The sequence below is a fragment of the Lissotriton vulgaris genome, unplaced genomic scaffold (genome assembly GCF_964263255.1).
Source record: "Lissotriton vulgaris unplaced genomic scaffold, aLisVul1.2 SCAFFOLD_876, whole genome shotgun sequence".
NCBI classification, from domain to species: domain Eukaryota; kingdom Metazoa; phylum Chordata; class Amphibia; order Caudata; family Salamandridae; genus Lissotriton; species Lissotriton vulgaris.
In genome coordinates this window covers 814247-836672 of record NW_028240747.1, presented here as the reverse complement: position 1 = coordinate 836672, position 22426 = coordinate 814247, and the positions used below count along the sequence as shown (strand labels likewise).

At 41.4% G+C, this 22426-nt stretch overlaps 1 protein-coding gene across 1 annotated transcript in view; it reads left to right on the top strand.

Annotated features, from left to right (window-relative positions):
* Positions 1-7633: 7633 nt before the first annotated feature.
* The window catches only part of LOC147672885 (sodium/potassium/calcium exchanger 2-like), a gene marked incomplete at its 5' end in the record, with an annotated part of 177280 nt that continues 162487 nt past the window's right edge, over positions 7634-22426 (top strand). Inside the window, one exon of the mRNA XM_086947951.1 lies at positions 7634-7732. Coding sequence (XP_086804077.1) covers positions 7634-7732 — 99 coding nt within the window. The remainder of the gene's footprint in view (positions 7733-22426) is intronic.

Genomic DNA, 22426 nt, shown 5'->3' with positions numbered 1-22426 from the left:
GTTGGATTCCAGTCTGAGGGCACGAGGGAGTGCGTTCCAGCCCTTAGCCGCCTGAGCGGAGAATTGTCGACCTCCTGTGCGGGCTTTTTTGAATCTGGGGATGCAGACTAGATTCTCATTTTGAGATCGTAGTGATCTGGTTGCTGTATAAGGTGTGATCATTTTACTGAGGATCGCTGGGCCAGATCCGTTGTAAAGCTTGTGTGTCGTACACATTGCTTTGAAGTGCACCCTTTGGCGCACGGGGAGCCAATGCAGGGTTTTGAGGGCTGGCTTGGCGGATATTCTGGAGGGGGTGTTGGTAATCATGCGTGCTGCCGCGTTCTGTGTCCGCTGGAGTTTCGTGATGGTAGCCTCGGGGGCTCCCAGATAGACCAGATTGCTATAGTCCAGACGGGACAACACTAGACCCTGGATAAGAAGCTTCCTGGACATAGGTGGGAGTAAGGGCAGGATTTTACGGGTCGTGCGCATGAGTCCAAAACATATGCCCGAGGTTTTGGTTGCCTGGGTTTTCATCGTAAGCTGTGGCTCAAGCCACACCCCGAGTGTCTTGATTTCAGATTTAGGGGGGGGGATTTCTCCGAACACATCGGGCCATAGTGTAGGAGGGATAGTTGTCCATTGCTTGCCGAGTAGCATTACCTCTGTCTTAGTCCCATTCAATTTCAGTGATGAGTCATTCATCCAGTTGTGGATATCTATGAGGCAGTTAGTTAGATTTTCAGGATGGTCAATCAGCTGGGACAAGGAGACGACTAGTTGGGTGTCGTCAGCGTAACTCACCATTTTGATGTTAAATGGTGTTACCACATCCTCGAGGGGGGCCATATACACATTAAAAAGCGTCGGGCTTAGGGAAGAGCCCTGGGGGACGCCGCTGGTGAGTGGGAGGGTGGATGAGTGATGGCTGTCGTCCCACACTTGAAAAGTGCGTCCTGTAAGAAAGGATTCGATCCATTTGATAGCTGTCCCGGTAAGTCCTGCATTTGCCAGTCTGTGCAGAAGGACACGGTGGTTGACCGTGTCAAAGGCTGCACTTAGATCCAGGAGGATCACTGCCACTGATCCTCCTGAATCTAGTAAGCCCCTTGCCTGTTCAATAACTGCGAGGAGTGCGGTGTCCGTTCCATGGCCTGGGCGAAATCCGGTTTGGGATTGTCGGAGCAGTTTATTCGTTTCAAGGAACTGGGACAGTTGGATGTTTACCAGTTTCTCGGTGACTTTGCTAATGCCCGGGAGTAGGGATATTGGTCTATAGTTGGACAGGTCCGATGGATCTAGCTGGGGTTTTTTTAAGAGTGCTTTGACCACAGCACTCTTCCAGCTGTCGGGGACGGTTCCGTGGGTAAACGAGCAGTTGATAAGGTCCGTAATGGTAGGCACAATTACTGAGGCTACAGTCTTGAGGAACCTTATAGGGGCTGGGTCCAAAGGGGATCCACTTTTCATTTTTACTAGGGTTCGCTCAACCTCTACGGGGGTGACAGGTCGGAAAGTCTGAAGCGAAGGACGACAGATGCTTTCAGTCTGTTCGAGGGAGGTACTACTTTCCGTGAGGCTAGGGGAGCTGGGGGGTGGGAGGGAGGTCAGGATGCGGGTGATTTTCTCGTTGAAGAAGTTAGCTAGCTCATTACTTCTGTCAACTTTGGGGGTGTTGGAGGGAGAGGTGGTGGGGACCTTGGTCAGCTCTTTGACGATTGAAAAGGATTCTCGGGCTGAATTGGATGCTTCTTGTATTCGTGTGTTGTAGTAAGAAGTTTTGGCTGATTTAATGGCCTCTTTGTAAAGTTTGACCGTGGCCTGGTAGGCTACTTTGCTGGCATGTTGCCAAGTCTTTCTCCAGAGTCGTTCGGCCTTTTTGCAGTTTTTGCGAAGTGTTCTTAGTTCTGCGGAGTACCATGGTGCTGAGCCATGTTTGCCGTTTTTATTTTCCCTATTTCTGAGTGGGAGTACTAGGTCTAGGGAGACGGTAATCCAGTCCCTGAATCTTCTGTCTGCCGTATTTGGGTCTTCAGCGTGAGCAGGGATGTTTTTTTCAAGGGTCTGAGCCCATTCGTCCGTGGAGAGTCTGGGCCAGGTCCTATCCTTGCTGAAGGTAGGGGGTGTACGGTTTTTCATGAAGGTTCCAGGTAATTGGAAAGGGACCAAGAAGTGGTCTGTCCAAGGAAGGGGAAGGGCCTCCTTTGCTAGCATTGAGAACGAGCTGGTAAATACAGGGTCTAATAGGTGGCCCTTAATGTGGGTGGCTCCGGAGTTTAATAGACGGATATCGAAGGCCGCTAGATCTTGAATCAGATCATTGGCTACCGAGTCGGCCGGGTCTTCTAGGTGGATGTTTAGGTCCCCAACTATCAAATAGTTTGATAAGGAGTGGGCCTGAGTTGTGACTAGGTCCAGAAGAGAGCAGGTGAAGGGGCCCGGGGTGCCGGGGGGGCGGTAAATGAGGAGTCCAGTTAGAGAAGTGGTTGGGTTGAGTGTGATGGTAAAATGCAGACTTTCAGCGTCGGTAATCTGTGCGTCGTGGGTTTTGCTATGAAGCCCTTTCCATGCTTTTTCCCCCTATGGGGCCTGCAGTGGGGGATTCAGAGTGGGAACTCCTGGCTAATCAACTTGCTGTAAGCAGACAATGTTCTAGTGCACCTCATGGATGTGAGCAGGGACCTCACGTGCTTAATGGAGGCGCTAGATGCCTTTGGAAAGGCCTTGGGTATGCGGCTGAACTGGGCGAAATCAGGCCTATTCCCCATGCGGAACCATACTCAGGGGGAGCAGGAGGCACTGCCTACTTTGGTGATGAAATGGTAGCCCAAAACCTTTTCCTAACATGGTGTGAATATCTACCATTCTGACGATTATCATATACAAGGGAATCTGGAAGCGGTTAGAGCGAGCACATGCAGCTCGTAGACGTTCTGGAATTCACTGTGCAGTCACCAATCGGTCAGTGGCAATAACCAAGATGCTGGGGCTGACTAGATTATTGCATTTTTTCACAGTTGTTCCAGGTAGCCTCCCTGTGCGCTTCTTCCGAGAGATTGGATCTATTCTCTCAGATCTGGTTGGTGGGACCGGCCGAAGAGGGTGGCTCTTAATAACTTACATGCCCCCTGGAATGTGGCAGGTAGGTGCCCCAAATTACGAGCTTTACTGTGCAGCAGCTCAATTGCAGTGTCCGACGTGCTGGCTTTCAGATACATAGTCTAGGACAGGCAGTTGTGAAGAGAGACCTAGGGGACAGTACAATAATGAGCTTTTTGATGGATCCCCAGATGGCTGTCCTGTGTTCCGGCCACTTGACCAAGGTTGCCAAGCACTGTTGGCATAGAGATGTCCAACCACGGCCAGACTGTGAACGCAAACCAACCCTGGCAATCAACTTGGACCGGCGTGGGGGAGGTGGGGTATGCTGGGGGATTAACTGCTGCTGCTTTTGTTACAGGGGACGATATTGCAGCCCTGCTGGAAAACCGGCACCCGGTAACAAAAACGGCCCCCACAGGTCCAAATCCGGCCCCCACCCTTCCAGCCCACTGGGAAAACGCAGAGTGCCTGCTACGGCCAGTACGGCCCTGTGCCCAACCCATACAAATTCTGCTAACTGTCCTACTCAGGGAGCTTAGCGATATGGACGCTGTCGGCTCTTCGCAGGCTGGCTGGGCACCATGTCATCAGACATTGGAAAGACGCTGGCCTTGCAGCTCTAGGGGACCTACATGTACATAAAACCCTTTTACTTTTTTCCATATCATGTTATTAGGAAAGCAGTGTATTTAGTCCAAAATGACCAGTCCACACTTTTAAAAGTAGGTACTGAGGGATGAAATCTTTTTTTTTTTTTTTTACTTTTTTATACGAGAACAATATTTAGACATGGTGGATATTTCATATATTTTTGTTATGGTTTTACCATTCCTCCATTTTTTCCCTGGTGTGAAATTTCTATGCAAGGTGATGAAAATGGACATCTACTCCATTTTAGTGCACCTGTGCAAACATCAATTTGGAAATTGATAATGCTGCAGTAGCAACAAACCTTGTCAGAAGTTAGTGTGAGTTTTGAAGCCAAAACTTCACAGGGCCCTCTGGGTGCTTTTAACATGTTGGCCAGGAGACATATGCACTAAGCAGCACTCGTTTCAAATTATAAAATAAAGGTTTTATGGTGTCTGCGCCGTCTATTGGTCAGCCACACAAGCTGCCTCATTATTAATGAATAGGGTCTTCTTGCTTGCAATTAAAATTCTTTAAATAAATGTTGATGAAAGAGAAAAGGCCCTGGAAAGCACAAGCCTGGAGTATAGTGCCCCCCTCACCCCCTTGTGACGGCCCTGGAAGCAACCAATGCCTAGTCATTGTTCAGATGTCAGCAAGGGGTGGAAAGAAGCCAAATGGACATGGAAAAAGCTCAAAGTTCTGAAGCTTTGTGAAGGAAACCATCAAGCAGCAAATTGACCAATACTAGAACCCGCATTGTGTCTCAGGTGGTACAGCTGATTTCCCAATAGCTTTTACTGTGAGGTAACAAAGTGACCTTTCAATAGTTATCCCTTGGGGTCCGTTTCATATTCTGATTTTCATTCCATTATATGTAAGTCTCACTTTTTGTCGTTGCGATTTAACAGTCCTCTATACTTTGCTTAAGTGGGCCGTCCAGTGCAAAGAAAACAACTTTTATCTTAGCCCAATCCTGCGTCACTAGCAATCGGCAACAGTAAGCATTCTACTATGTTCCTTTTTTTGATGATGTCGGCTTGGGTATTGGGCCATAATGTGACATCATCCACTCGATGGCCCTTTTAATTGCTGTAATTGCCTGGCACTCCATTGAATTTCTTGTTTTTTTGACAACTTTCATAGGGTAGTGTTGCAAGTGTGGTAGAGTTAGCATCTCCCTTCTGAAAGTCAGTGCTCTCAGGGCCAGAAACAGGATAAGACAGGGAGGAGGCCTCCTTGTTATGTTAGTAGATTTGTACGTTGTAGCTCATCAACAGTGAGGGTATCCGAGCACTAGGAGGATGTTATCTGAGCCTGGGTGAGGACGATAGAGGGACTGGTGAACTAGTCAAAGAGCCAGGTCTTCAGCGTGTTTTGGAATTCCAGCAGTGACTTGGAGGTCCTGAGGTGGAGGGGGCGGTCATTCCAGGACTTTGCTGCAAGGTGAGAAAAGGATCAGCCTCGACTCTGCTTCTGCGCACGTGTGCAAGTGAGAGAGAGGCAGAGCTAAGGTGCCTGAAGGGTTGGTGGAAGTGGAGGCGGTGGTTGAGGTCGGAGGGTCCGGTGTTGTGCAGTCCCTCAAATGCATGTGTGAGGAGCTAGATTTGGCGCCATTTTCAGACCAAGAGCTAGTGCAGCTACCTCAGGTGGGGGTGATGTGGCTGCAACAAAGGAGGTCACGGATAAGATTGGTGGTGGTGTTCTGGATGGTCTGGAATCTTTAGAAGAGGTGGGCTGTATGTAGATACAGTCTGTTGCCGAAATCTAGTCTGCTTGTGATGAGGGCATGGGTGACAGTGCACCTTTAGTCCTGGGGCAGCCACTTAAAGATCTTATTGTAAAGCATACGCAGGATGAAGAAGGGTCAAACTCTGACAAACACCATGAGGAGTCCCATGGGGAGTTCTTGTTTCCAAAGATCAGTACCTTCATCTTGTCTGTTTTGAGTGGCAGACAGTTCTCCTTCATCCATTCTGCGACGGTGGTCATGCAGTTGTGGAAGTTGATTCTGGTATTGGTGGGGTCTTCAGAGAGGAAGAGGATGAGTTGGGTGTCGCCATCATAGGAGATGATGTTGAGTCAGTGGGAAATAAAGATGTTGCGTAGTGGGGTCATGTAGGTGTTGAATAAGGTGGGGCTGAGAGACGATCCCTGTGGGACTCTGCTGACGATTTCCTTGGGTTTGGAGGTTAAAGGAGGGAGGTGTACTGTTTGGATTCTTTTTGTGAGATGGGCAGTGGTTCACTTGTGTGCTGTGTCCCGGATTCAGCTGTGGTGTTGTCGGGTGATGAGCATGTGGTGGGAGACGGTGTTGAATGCTGCTTTGAGTTCGAAAAGGATGAGTGCAGCTATCACTCCCTGAGTATGGTGAGGATGTTGTCCATGGCTGCAATGGAGACAGTTTTGGTTTTGTGGTTGCTGCAAAACCCGGTTCGTGAGCTGTCTAGGAGTAGGTGGTGTTCCAGGTGTTTGGCGAGTTGTTAGTTGATTGCTTTCTCAATTACGTTTGCCGTAAAAGGTAGTAGTGAGATGGGTCAGCAGTTTTTGAGATCACTGGGGTCAACTGATGGTTTCTTTGGGAGGACATTTACCTCTGCATGTTTCCAGTTTTTTGTGAAGGTGGCGCTGGAAATGGAGTCATTGATAATGTTCCTAAGTTTGAGGCTGGCCGTGGGTCTGCCGAGGTTGAAGATGTGGTGGGGCAAGGGGTCAGTGTGGGACCCTGAGTGAACTGTGTTCATGTTGGCAGGTGTGTCCTGTTGGAGGAGTTGGCTCCATTCCGGAACATGGGTGTCTGTGGTGGTGGTGGAGAGGTTGATGAATTCGGACAGCTTAGGTTGAGGGTTGAAGTTTTGGTTGATCTTGGCTATCTTGTCATAGAAGAAATCAGCGAGGTTGTCACAGATTTCTAGTGAAAAGGGTGATGTTGTTTGGTGTGGCTGAAGTAATTGGAAACAGGAACATCCAGTCACTTATGTTGAACAGATAAGCACCCTCGTTTACCACTGGGCAGAGCTGAAACAATGGACAGAAATAGATTACCGGATATTTTTTACTGCTCCGCTGCATTTATGCATTGCTGTTTATTACTGATCATCTAGTGCAGGGGTCTCCAAACCGGTCCCGGAGGGTCGGATCCATGCCAGATTTTTTGGATATCCCCATTGAGATACATGTAGTTATTTTAAAAATCTGGCATGGATCCGGCCCTCCAGGACTGGTTTGGGGACCCCTGATCTAGTGGAATGTTCACCACTGAAGCTAAAAGCTTCCATAAGCAATGTCTCTAGGGATGTGGTGATAACCATGGTACTGAAAAATATCCCCTGCCTTTATTAGGCAATCTTTAAACATGAGTAATGGCTTCTGAAAACAGTATTTCTGCCGAATGCATATATCTGCCGGATTTTAAAACACTTTCTAACCATTCCTCCACCGGCTGCAGTCTACTCCCATACACACAAAACTGGGATTTCACCATTGGCGACCACTAATGTTTGTACAACAAAGCTGTCGAAGACACTCATAGTCATTGTCTTCCTTCCACCAACACTGTTATTTTTCACATTTGTACTAGGAAAGGCGCACTGAATTTCTTGATTGAAATATGGCATTCCCAGTGTTTCTTGAGTACATCTGTCTTTGAGCTGTGTACTAACATACATTTTTTCATTCATGCTTACCTGTAAAATATGGTTTTCTTTTAAACTACTCGAACGTCAGCTGTCTTGGCTGGTAGAAGTGCGTTTTCAAATTCAGGTGAGGCTCAGTTCGAAATTGTGTATATGCATAGTCAAAAGATTTGACAGCTTTCTAAAAATGATCATAACCAATGTTTGTAGTGTATAGTGCCTGCTTTCTTCTCCGTTTTATTTTCTAATCACCAAACTATTGAAATTGTTTGATTTCATTTTAGGACGGTTTAGAGAAAAAGCCTCGATTCTTCACAAGATGGCGAAAAAGAAGTGCCAGGTGGAAGACAGCGAAAGACTAAATGGTGCTGCCAACTATGTGGGTAAGGGCAGAATCAAGACCACTTTCTAAAAGGATACCTAGTGCTCACCTTTTGTGCCTTGATGATGCCTCCATCATCCTATGCCCAATGCACCATTGTCATACTTAAATCTTAAGCGGTGGCGTTGAAAGACACTAACATGCTGCACATTAGAAGGGTCCTAGTTTGGGAAAATGGGGACCCCTACAGCCAAAAATGAACTTGCTATCCGTAGGAAAATTGACATTAAAGTAAAAAAAGAAGCTAGAAGCAAGTGTACAATAATCAGAAATTACAAATTTCAGGACAACATAACAATAATGATGTATAAAACATTGTGCATTATTATAAGATGATGACCATGACATGTTGAATTAATATTTTTAAAAACTTTTTATTTTAGTTTTAGATTATTTCATTTGTTGTATCTGGATATCAAAACATTATTTTCAACTTATGATAAATAATTAAAATTGTCAATACATAGAGAACAGTACAACACAGTCATGTTTTCAAGAGAAAACATTGCAATTGATCTAAACAGGTAATCAAATAATTTGTTTCATTGCACGATATATACAAGAAGGAAGATCGAGATGAACCATAACCAATGGGAAGGCTGGCGGTAGATGGAAGCTACGTGCATTTCATCTGGGGACGGTCTCAACTTTCTCTATTTCTATATTGGCAGAGAGCTGCTAAAGATGTAGCCATAAGTTCCTGTCTCAGTAGTTCGTTGGGTGTACCTGATTTGGTTAAACCTGTGTCTTATATGTGATCCAAGTCTTCTATGAACAGGGTTTTTTTTTAACTTCTGTATGCTTTTCTGAAAACACTGTGGAGTGTCAAGTGTTCAGAGTCCGTGTTTTTTTATTTTCTATTTATTTATTCAGTTTAGTAAAACTCTTAAATGCGTACTGAAATTAAGTGGGATATAATTCCCTCGATCTTCATTGTCGGCTCCTAATTATGCCACACTATATGGATGTCTGCATCTCACGATAGCCGATCATTTAGAAGGATCCTATCAGGCATTCTTTAATATGGAGAAAAAACTGGGAACTCGGGAGAAAGAAACAGGAATGCCCCTACCTTTTGGATGCTTATCTAACAATTAGGAAGAGGGACAAAGCCGAAAGAGGATATGTAAGACTCATTGTGATCACTGACACAACATCGACAGTCAAAATATCGAGAGGACAAAATATCCAATCAAAAATATCGACTGCAAAAATATCGACTCCCTATCTTCAAACAGGTAAGTACAAAAATATTGACTCCAAAATATCGAGTGTAAAAAATATAGACTGTTCAAATATCGATTTTTTAAAATGTCTTAAAAGTAAATTAAAAGTAATATAATATTAAATTAAATTAATTTAAACATATTTAAAATACTTAAATAAACGTAAAATTGAGAAATAAATAATGTAACTTAAAAAATATATATTTTTTAAATATATATATATATATATATATATATATATATATATATATGTATATATATATAATATTATTTACAAAACATATACAATATTTTTACCGTAGGATAGCGAAAGAGTTAAATTTACTGTAACGACTCCAGTGAGTGCAACAGTAGGGAAAGCATTGGATAGCGTAGGGGTAAACATTTACTATTCCCACTCCAGCAAGTACAACAGTAGGGAAAGCGTTGGATAGCGTAGGGGTAAAAATTACTATTCCCACTCACAAGACTGCAACTGTAGGGAAAGCGTTGAATAGCGTAGGGGTAAAAATTACTATTCCCACTCCAGAGAGTGCAGAAGTAGGGAACGCGTTGGATAGCGTAGTGGTAAAAATTACTATTCCTACTCCGAAGAGTGCAACAGTAGGGAAAATGTTGGATAGCGTAGGGGTAAAAATTACTATTCCCACTCCAGTGAGTGCAACAGTAAGGAAAGCGTTGGATAGCGTAAGGGTTTAAATTACTATTCCAACTCCAGTGAGTGTAACAGTAGGGTAAGCGTTGGATAGCGTAGGGATAAAAATTACTATTCCAACTCCAGAGAGTGCAACAGTAGGGAAAACATTGGATAGCGTAGGGGTAAAAATTACTTTTCCCACTCCAGAGAGTGCACCAGTAGGGAAAGCGTTGGATAGCGTAGGAGTAAAAATTACTATTCCCACTCCAGCAAGTGCAACAGTAGGGAAAACATTGGATAGCGTAGGGGGAAAAATTACTATTACCACTACAGAGAGTGCAACAGTAGGGAAAGCATTGGATAGCGTAGGGGTAAAAATTACTATTCCCACTCCAGTGAGTGCAACAGTAGGGAAATCGTTGGATAGCGTAGAGGTAAAAATTACTATTACCACTCCAGAGAGTGCAACAGTAGGGAAAGCGTTGGATAGTGTAGGGGTAAAAATTACTATTACCACTCCAGCGAGTGCAACAGTAGGGAAAGCGTTGGATAGCGTAGGGGTAAAAATGACTATTCCAACTCCAGTGAGTGCAACATTAGGGAAAGCGTTGGATAGTGTAGGTGTAAAAATTAATATTCCCACTCCAGTGAGTGCAACAGTAGGGAAAGCATTGGATAGTGTAGGGGTTTAAATTACTATTTCCACTCCAGTGAGTGCAACAGTAGGGAAAGCGTTGGATAGTGTAGGGGTAAAAATCCAGTGAGTGCAACAGTGGGAAAGTGTTGGATAGCGTAGGGGTAAAATTACTATTCCCACTCCAGTGAGTGCAACAGTAGGGAAAGCGTTGGATAGCGTAGGGGTAAAATTACTATTCCAACTACAGTGAGTGCAATAGTAGTGCAAGTAAATACTTCTTATTTAAATATAAATAATATAAATAGTAACACCAATTACAAATTAATTAAAATATTTTACAATTGTGTTAAATATATTAAATAAGAAATTTAAAATACAAATAAAAATTATTTAATAATAAAAATTACCTACTAATACTAATTAGTTCCCTAATAATAATAAAATATTTAACAATTTACAAGTATTTTGAAAAATTAACAATACATTTTTTATTCAAAAATGTAATTACTTACAATTAAATTACTTCACAAGCTATTCCCCTAAAAAACACACAACCCACTACAGAAATTAATGTAATAAAAGTAACATAATTATCAATTAATCAATTACAATAAAGTACAAAATATATTTAAATTTATTACAGATTAATATTTAATTTACAATTAATTCTAAATACATACCAATAATTAAAATAACATATTTAATTAATTATAAATAATGAAATTACTTCCCACCCTATTCCCCTAAAAACCCACAACCCGCTACAGAAAATAAATTACTAAAATTAACATATTTATCAATTATTCAATTAAATTTAATTACCAATTATATTTTAATTAATTGCCAATCAATTATTAATTATCAATTAAGTCTAAATAAATACCCACAAACTAAATTACATAGTTAATTAATTATAATAAAATTACTTCCCACCCTATTCCCCTATAAACCCACAACCCACTACAAAAAAATATTAATACCATTAACAGATTTATCAATTAATCAATTAAAATGAATTATCAATTATATTTTAATTAATTTGCAAATTTTTAATTAATTAATATATAATTCTAAATAAATACCAATAACTAAAAGAACATATTTAATTAATTATAATTAAATTACTTCCCACCCTATTCCCCTATAAACCCACAACCCGCTACAAAAAATAAATTACTAAAATACAAAATGTTTATCAATTAATCAATTAAAATTAATTAGCAATTATATTTTAATTAATTACCAATTAATAATAATGTATCAATTAATTGTAAATGAATACCAATAAATAAAATAACATATTTAATTAATTATAATTAAATTACTTCCCACCCTATTCCCCTATAAACCCACAACCCGCTACAAAAAATAAATTACTAAAAATAAAATATTTATCAAATAATCAATTAAAATTAATTAGCAATTATATTTTAATTAATTACCAATTATTAATAATTTAACAATTAATTCTAAATAAATACCAATAAATAAAATAACATATTTAATTAATTATATTTAAATTACTTCCCACCCTATTCCCCTATAAACCCACAACCCGCTACAGAATTATATTACACACAAATTAAATATTAATATTTACTTACCTTAAATTCGATATTTTTGTTGTCTATATTCTGTCTAGTCGATAATATGTCCATTCTATATTTTTGAATCGATATTTTTGCTATTCTAGTCGTAATTAATTTTTTCTAGTCGATATTTTTGTAGTCTATATTATGTCTAGTCGATATTATGTCTATTCTATATTTTTGACTCGATATTATGTCTAGTCGAAATTAAAAACTCGATATTTTGACTAGTTACCACTCATTGATGGATATCATCACTCTATCAAATGCAGAACAACTGGATAAATGCAGGATATCTTTCTTGAGCTTTGCGAACAATCACAAAACATAGCAGATAGAAAATCACAATAATTTATCAAATCAATAAAAAAAAGGCTTCTTGCACTATAAAACTATGGTATACCTATAAGAAATTGGGTTATTAGTTGAAAGGGTTGAACTCAAATACTAAGCAATCCTTCCCAGAGTGAACTACAAAAGTCACTAAATTAACCGGTGCTTAACTCTCTGGTAGCTTGTAACAAAGTAGTCAGGCTTAAGTTAGAGGCAATGTTTGAAGTATTTATGCAGCACTCAAACAGTAATGAAGTGAAAATTCAACACACGACAAGTCCCAAACTAATATAGAAGAAGAGTAAAATTGAATAAATAAAGTGACTCGAAAATGATAAAAGTCCAATTGGCAGAATCGGAAATATGAGTATTTAAAAAGATTTAGGTAAAAAAAGCACCCAAAAACACAAAGGATCCCTCATGATTACCTGGTCGTTCTTGACCCGGGGGAAGTCACAAGTTCAGACCGACCGCGATGGAACGCAGGTCAGATACAGTGACCAGGTTAGTCCTGTGGAAGAGTTACCTTCTCAAGTCCAGCATGAGGGAAGGCTGCTAGGATAAGGCTTCTCCAATAATGCCCCAGAAATCTGGAACTCTCCACTTATGAAGAACGCGTGGCCTCCTTTACATTACTCAGACCACCCTCAAGAGGCACCCACTGACAAACTCATTGTGGTTTTGATGAACCAACTTGCATATCCCCTTCTGTAGAGAAATACGCAAAGGGAAACCCGACCCCACAAATCACTTTTAGGCTTGTGAAAAGAGGTACATGACCATGAATTTCAAAAGAACTTCTAAATGTTGAAACCATCCATCAAGGATCCATGCTAGCAAACATATCAGAAAATATAATACTTTACTTATCTATTATATACAAAATATTAACTTTATTGTACAGTTTATAACATATATTTCCCATTTATTTTTCACAAGTAATTGATTATCCAATAACTCAATGCTCTTTTCAACCTACTTACTTAACTCCTGCTATAGACAAGGCTATTATAATGGAGAACCGTAACCTCTGTATGTCCTGGTCACTTGCTTATTTGCTGAGATGTATATAATGTACGTTTCCGTACAAACTTTTAGCTCCTTCATATAAAGCGCTCTGGTGATCTATACAAAACAAAAAATTCCCTTGGGTGAGACCAGGGGAAGTTAGCTTTTTTGAGAAAAAACCTTGTCCAGGTGCTATTGCCCAGATGCATCAACGTTTACATTTGCGATTCCTTATTTGCGAAAAATAAGGAATCGCAAATATGGAATCGCAAATGGCTATGCATCATTTTTTTCGCATATTTTTTGCGATTCGGTAAAAATCGCAATTTTTACCGAATCGCATGAAATATGCGATTCATTAATTGCGAAATCGCAATTTGCGATATCGCAAATTGCGATTTTACACACATGATGCATCTCATTGACTCAACTGCCAGAAAGCCAGTACAGCAATCAGGCGCAGCTGCTACCTAGCTTGAAGGTGTGGTCTGGCAGTTTGCTGAGTGAGCCTTGCCTGGAGGTTGCTGCTGGAGTCTGTGCCTTTCTTTTCTCCTTCAAAATGGAAAATGAGAATGCAGTTGAAGAGGGGCCATCTAGAAAAAGAAAAATTAAGTTTTCAGATAAAGAATTGGAAATACTCATTGAGGAGGTGACTGCAAGACAGGAGCAGCTTTTTGGTAAGCTGTCTCTTAAGGTCCCTGAAGCTGTAAAAAGGAACCTATGGATTGCCATACAATCTAAAGTTAATGCAGTTGGAGTTGCACATCGTGATATTACTAATCTCCAGAAAAGGTGGTATGACCTGCGCAGCAGAGCAAAAGAGAAGCTTGCTAAGAGGATGAAATCTTCGAAGCTTACTGGAGGTGGAACACCCAGGGATACACCCAACACTCCCCTGGAAGAAATGGTTGAAGCCACACTTTTGCCTGAGGCTGTGGTTGGAATTACAAACATTGATACTTCAGAGATACCAACTCCTACTGAAGGTAAGTTAATTGTATGTGGTATAAGAAGTGTGAATGAAGACCATTATTCTTAAAGTGCTGATGTGTGTTCAACATGTTTCAATAACTATTAGGACAAATGTGAGAGAGTCCCAATCCTCCTCCTAGTAATGTCAATGAACTCAAAGCAGTGCATTGTGGTAGTTGTAGTTCTTTAGACATAGTACACAATGGATAACATTTGCACAATTCCAAAACATTGATACAAGCAAATAGTAAAAATGAGACTACATTATTTCAAGTGAATTTCTTTTAAAACTTTATTAATCATTGCAAGGGTAGTGCAAACGAAAAGTAACAAATGTTTTATTTTTTTCTATTCATAGAGCAACTCCAAGATTTAATAGAGCAGGACTTAAGGGATTTGCACACCCAAGATGTAACTCAAAATGAATTTGAAAATGCTCCCAGTACTTCTACTGCCAATTCACAGCCAAGTGAAAGACAGAGGGTGCGACAACTGCTCCAGACAGATTCTGAAACAGAGCAGAATGTCAATCTAACTCCAAGCCAGCCTCAAAGTACTCCTACAGGCACTAATTCAACGAGGAGTAGGCGAAGGAGACTGCAGCAGTTCACAATGCGTGGAACATCAGTGCGTGGAAGTGGTCAGGATGGAGAGGGTACCTTCACTGGCAATGAAGTAGAGGACAAAATTTTAAAGGTGCAGCGTCTGCAAGGGAAAGACATTAGGATTATAAAAGGCAAAATGGGGTACATGAGCAAACAAATGGGTACTTTGGCAAGCAGTATCACTACAATGATCAATGTGATGAAATCTGGACATGATTCAACTGCTATGAAGCTTGACCGTATAGCAAGCTCATTGGAGACAATGTGCACATTGATGCAAACACATCAAAAGATAAGTGCTAAAAGGCAGGTTAAAGTCCTGAACAACATGCAGGCCCATAACAGGGAGTTGAGTTCCCTTACAAATTGTACCCGTGCCCTCTGCAAACAAACACTGTCAACACAGGTACTCCTGATGAAAACTTTTAAACACATTCAAAAAGGCATGGGGGGTACCTTAGAGCCATCTGAAAAATCAAGGCCCAAGGCATCCCCTGAAAAGCAATTGCCAATGGAGGAGCAGTTGAACAACAGTGCTGAAAGTGGCACATCTGACCATTGCTTGACTGGCACACGGAGAAGTGTTAGGAAGCAGAATGATGGCACAAATGCCAACATGCACCCTGGAAAAAGTCCTGGGAAGGCATTAGGAGTGCGTGGGCACAAAAAATGACATTTCAATACATCTTGCTGGGTATTTCTGTTTATAATTTGTTATTGATGCACTGCTTTTCCATTGTACATGCCTGATTTGAAAGGCCTCAATTAAGTTTCAAATACTGTGTAAGTAGTTTCATTTAACTAGCTATTTTTTTCCATGTACAATTAAACTTCACATTGCTTGCAATCAAATTACTTTTTCAGACTATTTCTTACCTCATTTAGAAGTAATGCTGTGTGATGTCTGCTCTTCTCCTTCTGCCCTCTGCTGCCTCTGGCCCTTGTGCTCTTGGTTGTGGTTGAGGAGGCTGAATTATATTTGGAGGTAACACATCGTCCGCTTCAAGTTCTATTCCTCTTTCAGTTGCTAGATTATGTAGCATTGCACATGCTGCTACAATTTTACAACAAATTTCAGGTTGGTACTGTAATGCTCCTCCAGTTTTATGCAGAATCCTGAAGCGTGATTTCATCACTCCAAAGGTCCGCTCTATGACATTCCTTGTTGATATGTGCGCCTGGTTGTAGTGCTGCTCTTTCCTTGTACTTGGATTTAGGTATGGAGTTAAGATGTAAGACCTCACTGCATAGGCACTATCTCCTGCAATGGAAAGCAATGTAAATGTAATGTAAGCATACATGTGTGCAGTTCAAGTATAAATTTGTTGAGTGGAATGAATCATTTACCTAGTAGGTATCCATCTCCAAATTCACCAGCTAGCAGTCTAGCATGAATGGCACTATGTCTAAATATGAATGAGTCATGGGCACTTCCTGGGTAACTAGCAACTAGGTCTGTAATTATGGTTTTGGCATTACAGACAGCTTGAATATTGAGAGAATGGAAGCATTTCCTATTGCGATAAATATATTCATTTTCTGAGGGTGGACAAATGGGGACATGTGTACCATCTACACAGCCAATTACATGAGGAAATTGTGCCATGTTGTAGAAATCCAGTTTTGTCTTCATTAAATCCTGCTGTGTGCTTGGAAATTTGATATGAAACCTTATTCTATGTAACATGGCATTTAGAAAGGCATTAAAAAATCTGGAAAGGGAACTCTGGGACACACCACCAGCAATGGCCACTACACCCTGAAATGACCCAGATGCAAGGAGGTGCAATGAACACAATACCTGCACATGGGTAGGTATGGCTTGTGTCCTGCGTGTTTGCCTCTGCAGGATTGGGTCCAATTCCTGGATTAAATCTAAAATTAAATTGGCATTCAGCCTATATTTCTTATATATCTCAGCCTCAGTCTGCCCCAATAAGGTAATGCGCACTCTGAAGATTCTCTCCTCTATCAGCCTTCTCCTCCAACCTGCAGCTGCTCTCAGCCTCTGCCTGCGTGCCAAAAAGTAAAGTGCAGCCATCTTGAAAGACTGGGTCAAGGTCTGAGAGGTCCTTAAATGCTGTAGAAGTGATTGACAGATCCAGTTATACCACTTAGTGAAATTAGCACCAGGTTCAACTTCTTCTTATTTTAGGAATTCCAAATAGCGAATTCCAACAAAATCGCTAATTGCTAATTTTGATGCATTGCATTTTTTCGCAATTTTTCAAGGAATCTCAATTTTTGCGACTTTTTTAGAGAATCGCAAAATATATAGCGATTCCTACATTTGCGAAAACCGGAAAAAAATGATGCATTCCAAACACATGAATTGCATTCGCAAACGGCCGAATTTTGCGATTCGCACCGTTTGCGAATGCAATTTTCGTTGATGCATCTGGGCATATGTGCGGCTAACTTGGAATCTAAAATAATCTGCACCCATGTGAAAGACATCCAATGAACTGTGAGTTTTATGCTTTGAAAGCCACTGCTAACAGACATGTACTAGGAGCCGGAAGTGAGCAATGGATCCTAAACATTAGACCTCGGCAAATAGACCTGTATTTAAAATGTAAAAACGGCATGGAAAGCTAAAAGATCTGGTTATATTTTACTCTTGTGTGCAGGGAAAAGAATTAATTTCACTTTCATTGCTACAGTTTTAATGTCATCAACTTCTGGATTAAAAAGAAGTTCTGTTCTTTCTTAAACTAATCTTGAAAAATGACCGGAGTGGCGTTAACTCTTCTGATCTTAATTTTTGGGCCAGTAGATTTACCTGTTTTTGACGTTAACGTCAAATACAGTTGATGGTGTGGCAGATACTGTGGCAGACTGTGGGGTGTTCCAATGCTAATTACCAATGACAATAGAAATAACGCTGAGGTAGGGAACTTCTAGGGTATTTCTGTGGTTTATACATGCCCTCTATTTTCAGTCAATGAGTTTTGAGACATTACCCACTCATGGAGTCCTCCGCATCCCAGTCCTAAGGAAATGAAGATATCCATGACAGATCTTTTTTTTTAAGTTTAGAAAGCTTTATTAAATAAGAAATGCAAAGTAAAACATCATTACAACAAAGTATGGCAGTAAAAAGAATTAGGAAAGTAGTAAAATCGAATAATGCAAACAACAACCCCAAAGGGGGCAAATAAACTGTACCAAAGAAACAAGCTTTTTAAAGGTATTTTGGTTTGAGGGGGAGGGGGGGGGGTAGAAAGGAAAGAAGAAATGGAAGGAGGGTTGAGAAAAGGAGGGACAATCAGGAATATAAACTCAGTACTCTACATTTCTATAAATGCAAAACAATAGAAAACATCATTGAAATAAGGAAAAAGAAGAAAAACAATCACAAGACATTCCTAGAAAGAAAATCAGTTAACGGCAACCACAATAAATCTCTCTTTTTGGATGTATCTTTCCAATTGGTTGTGATTATCTGTAAAGAAATTGCTATAAAAAGATCTATACATTTACGAACATTGCAGTGGTCATTCCAAATAGGTGAAGAACCACCCAAGAATCCATGACAGATCTGACAAGCTAAATATGGCCTCCACACCTTTCTCTTTAAAGTACACCCGAGAGTGTTTCTTCTATGTTTATTACACACATAGCACAAAAGGGTCCCTCACCATCCCTCATCCTGTCATTTTGTCTGTCGAACAGACAAGATATGGCATGAGTTGTTTTTATGGTTATCTTTTCTTTAAGTTAAATTGTAGTATACTTTGTGGAGCCGTTCTTGGATGCGCTCCCCACCCATGTGCTGAGCTGGGGAGGGGAAGTTGATGCTGCATCTCTGATTGGAGGTTATGGGAGATACTGAGTATATATTCCTGGCCCTCACCAGAGTGCTGTGGGCATGCAAGTCTTGTGAGAGAAGACTTGGTTACTGAGCAATTCCCAAAAATAAGAAATGGGAAGCGTTATAGCTCGTACCAGTTTCTGATTGAGAATGGTGACAAGAAAAGTCGTTTCCAAACAGATTAGTGTGCAGTCCCCAGCACAGAATGATGAGGAGGAGGGCTTGCAGATTTCAAGGGCAGAAATGTAATCCCTCATTCAAGAGGCAGTAGGCAATTCTTTGACAGAGCCCCTAGCAAAGAAAATGAGTGCTGATGATGGAGATGATTGGATGTTGAACTACGAGGGAAGTACACTCAAGTACTTTAGTTGAGGGAGGTTTTTAAAACACATAAGAGAGGTGCTTGGATTTCAGGAAAAACCTCAAGATGAGGCAGGATTTATGTAGGGGTGGGCAGATGCCGCAGCGTTTCATGCTGTAGAATTCTGCGGAGTTACTGAAAATATCTGTGAGATTCTACGGAAGTCCGCCAATGGGCGGAAACTATGCAGACCACGCTGCTCATGCAGCAATTTAGCGCTGATAGCGCTAGCAATGCCGAAAATCAGCACAAACGGCACCATGCATTGCACAAGAGCACATGGCCATTCGAGTTGATTTTGCTGCCGCTCAAGAAGAAAATCTACTTGAGCAGCAGCAAATCTACTTGAACGGCAGGTCTATGACCGGCCATGTTTGAAAATTGTGCTAGGGGATGCCAAATCTTGCTCGCATTTGCCAGTTTGCATATTCTGGAGCCTCACAGGAAAAAAAACTCAGCCACATAGTGATTGGCAGAATTTGGCCAGAATTTTGCATTAGCCTTTTCCATGCTCATGACGAGCTGAGCTCATCATGAGGCACGGTGCTCCGGTGCTCATGACAAGCTCAGCTCGTCATGGGCCGTGGAACGCTCAGGTGCGGGGAGAATTCCCCTGCTGTGCTGAGCGTTCCACGGGAACCAATGCACCTGTGACGAGCTGAGCTCGTCATGAGCGCAGGAGCACTGTGGCTCATGACGCGCTCAGCTCGTCATGAGCATGGGAGCGCTGTGCGCACCCCCCTCCCCCCCAGCACGAGCGAGTAACGTGGGTTGAACGCGGCCTGCACAAGATGGGTTGTGGGTGACATGCTGTGTTAATTACCTATTCAGCCAATTCATGACTCATAAACTCTGCTTTCTATTCTGGTCACGAAATAGCCGGCCCAATGGGTTGTGGGCAATGACGCACTGTATTTTCTTGTCATGTGTTCTGCCAATAAAAACCGATTTAATTCTAAAGAGTAATGTGGAGTGGAAAAAATTCATCCAATTCTGCAGGCAGAACAGAACGTTTCGCCTAATTTTATGTGCAGTATAGCACTGCGGATGATAATACTCTGCCTCTATGTGATGCAATTAAGACATTTATATTAAAAGAGTGGAATGAGGTAGACAAGGCTACAGTTCCAAGATTCCTTATTCAAAGATGCGTTATTCAGGACTGTAAGAAAAGTTTGCCTCAAATTCTGAAATTGATTTCAATATTAGCATCTATGGCTTCAGCATCTTCCTTGGCACAGGAGTATTCATCACTGCTGGATAAGAAAGTGGAGGCGTCTTTAAGCATTTTTACGCTGCCTCTCAGTATGCCGCTAGAGAGATAATAATCACGTTACCTGTGCAACACAAGTTCTTCTCAAAAGTTTTATTCTCTCTACAATTGCCTGCAGAGAAAGGACAATCCAACTACTCTTTTAGCTAATATGAAGTTGTTGGCTACATTCTTATTGGATTCTAATTTGATTGCCTTTGGGCATCCACTTCATCAGCAAGGGCATCAATTGCAGGGTGGAGGACATTATGGTTATAGTCCTGGAAGTTGGAATCAAGTCAGAGATCTCTCATCTCTAAGTTTCCTCTTTTAGGACAAAAACCTGAACTTGATGCTATGGCGCAGAAGGAGGAAGAAGAGATATTGTTTTAAGCCATTTAAGCTCTTCACGAATAAGAAGTCCTTCATATCCAAAAAATCGATTTCAACAATCAGGACAAGCGTCCTTTTCGAGGTCGGACCTTGTGGTCGGGTGGGGGTGGGTTCTATAGCAAATCCTGACCTACCACCTCATGTATTTTAACACCTTAGCTGCTTTGGAACGTCCAGCTCCAGTGCTGAACGTTCCATTGCGCAGGTGCAGCTGGAACGTCCAACGGCCGACGGCAGCACTACCGAGGTAGTGGTGCTGTCGGCCGTTGGTATAGGCGCAGCACTTAAGAGGCTAAACAAAAGCACAGGTACACCACTTCTCAATATACAGGGAAAGCAACTATACAATCTATTCCCAAACAGCAGTGTTCTTCCAAAGTTTCCTTTTTTCCAGTATCAAAAAGGTTTATAAAAGCATGGTCATAAGCATCACTTGTTCAAAGTGGCACAGCCGACGCGTTTAGTCCTTGAAGCGGACTTCTTCAGGGAATTAGTTGTTCCCCATATCATATAGGGGTAACTAGGTTGACATATGTGTGGATCCAATTGCAAGGAGCCATAGACAGCAAAGTTTCAACTTTAAATTCTCAATTGGTAGCGATCCATAGTGTGATCTACAATATGATTAGATCTAATCCAAAGACTGCATGTTCATAGTCATAGACAAAGTATGTCACCTTTTTAGCACTTCCCTCCGAGATTTCTAAATTATTTCTGTTCAGTGGCACTCAGCAGGGTGAATGGTTTCCCCATGTATACACAGTATCTGGAGCAAAACTATCGATCACACCCGACCCTATGCCTCATATATTTTTAAGGCGATACGCCGTCAATTGTCAGCCTGCAGCCAATATTGTGCTGTCAGGCTGGGGTTCGTCAAGGTGCCAGGCGTCGTAACCGGATAACAGAAGCAGGAAGCCAAGTTTTATTCTCTATATGATTGCCTGCATAGAAAGGACAATCCAACTACTCCTTTAGCTAATATGAAGTTGTTGGCTACATTCTTATTGGATTCTACTTTGATTGCCTTTGGGCATCTACTTCATCAGCAAGGGCATCAATTGCAGGGTGGAGGACATTAAGGTTATAGTCCTGGAAGTTGGAATCAAGTCAGAGATCTCTCATCTCTAAGTGTCTTCTTTTAGGACAAAAACCTGACCTTGATGCTATGGTGCAGAAGGAGGAAGAAGAGATAATTTTTTTAAGCCATTTAGGCTCTTCACGAATAAGAAGTTCTTCATATCCAAAAAATCAATTTCAACAATCAGGACAAGTGTCCCTTTCGAGGTCGGACTTTGTGGTCGGGTGGGGGTGGGTTCTATAGCAAATCCTGACCTACCACCTCATGTACTCAAGACCATCAACATCCTAAATGACTATATGGAACTAGAAGTGAGATTGAAACATTTCTACCACCAATGGAGTCGTGTATTAACACACTCATGGGTCCTTTTGGTAAAATGTACAAAATAGTTATCCATTACGATTCAAAAATCCTCCTCCATGATGTCACTTCCAGCTAACTCTATTGCTAATAGACAGTGTAAAGCATCAGTCGCTGTTCTAGGGAACACAGGCTCTGAGAGAAAGCAGTAGTCCCAATACCAGAGCAGCAGAAGGGTACTGGATTCTATGCAATACTATTTTTAGTTCCAAAATAAAATGGAATACATTGATGTGTACAATTTGATAGCAGTAAACAAATTTGTACTTGTGGAGCCATTCAGGATGATTTCCTTACAGCCCATCATCCCACTGATCATGAAAGGTGACTATCTGGTGACAGTGGACCTCCAGGATGCCTATTTTCATGTTCCAAACCATGTCGACAGTCAGCCCTTCCTGAGGTTTGCAGTGCAAGAGCAACA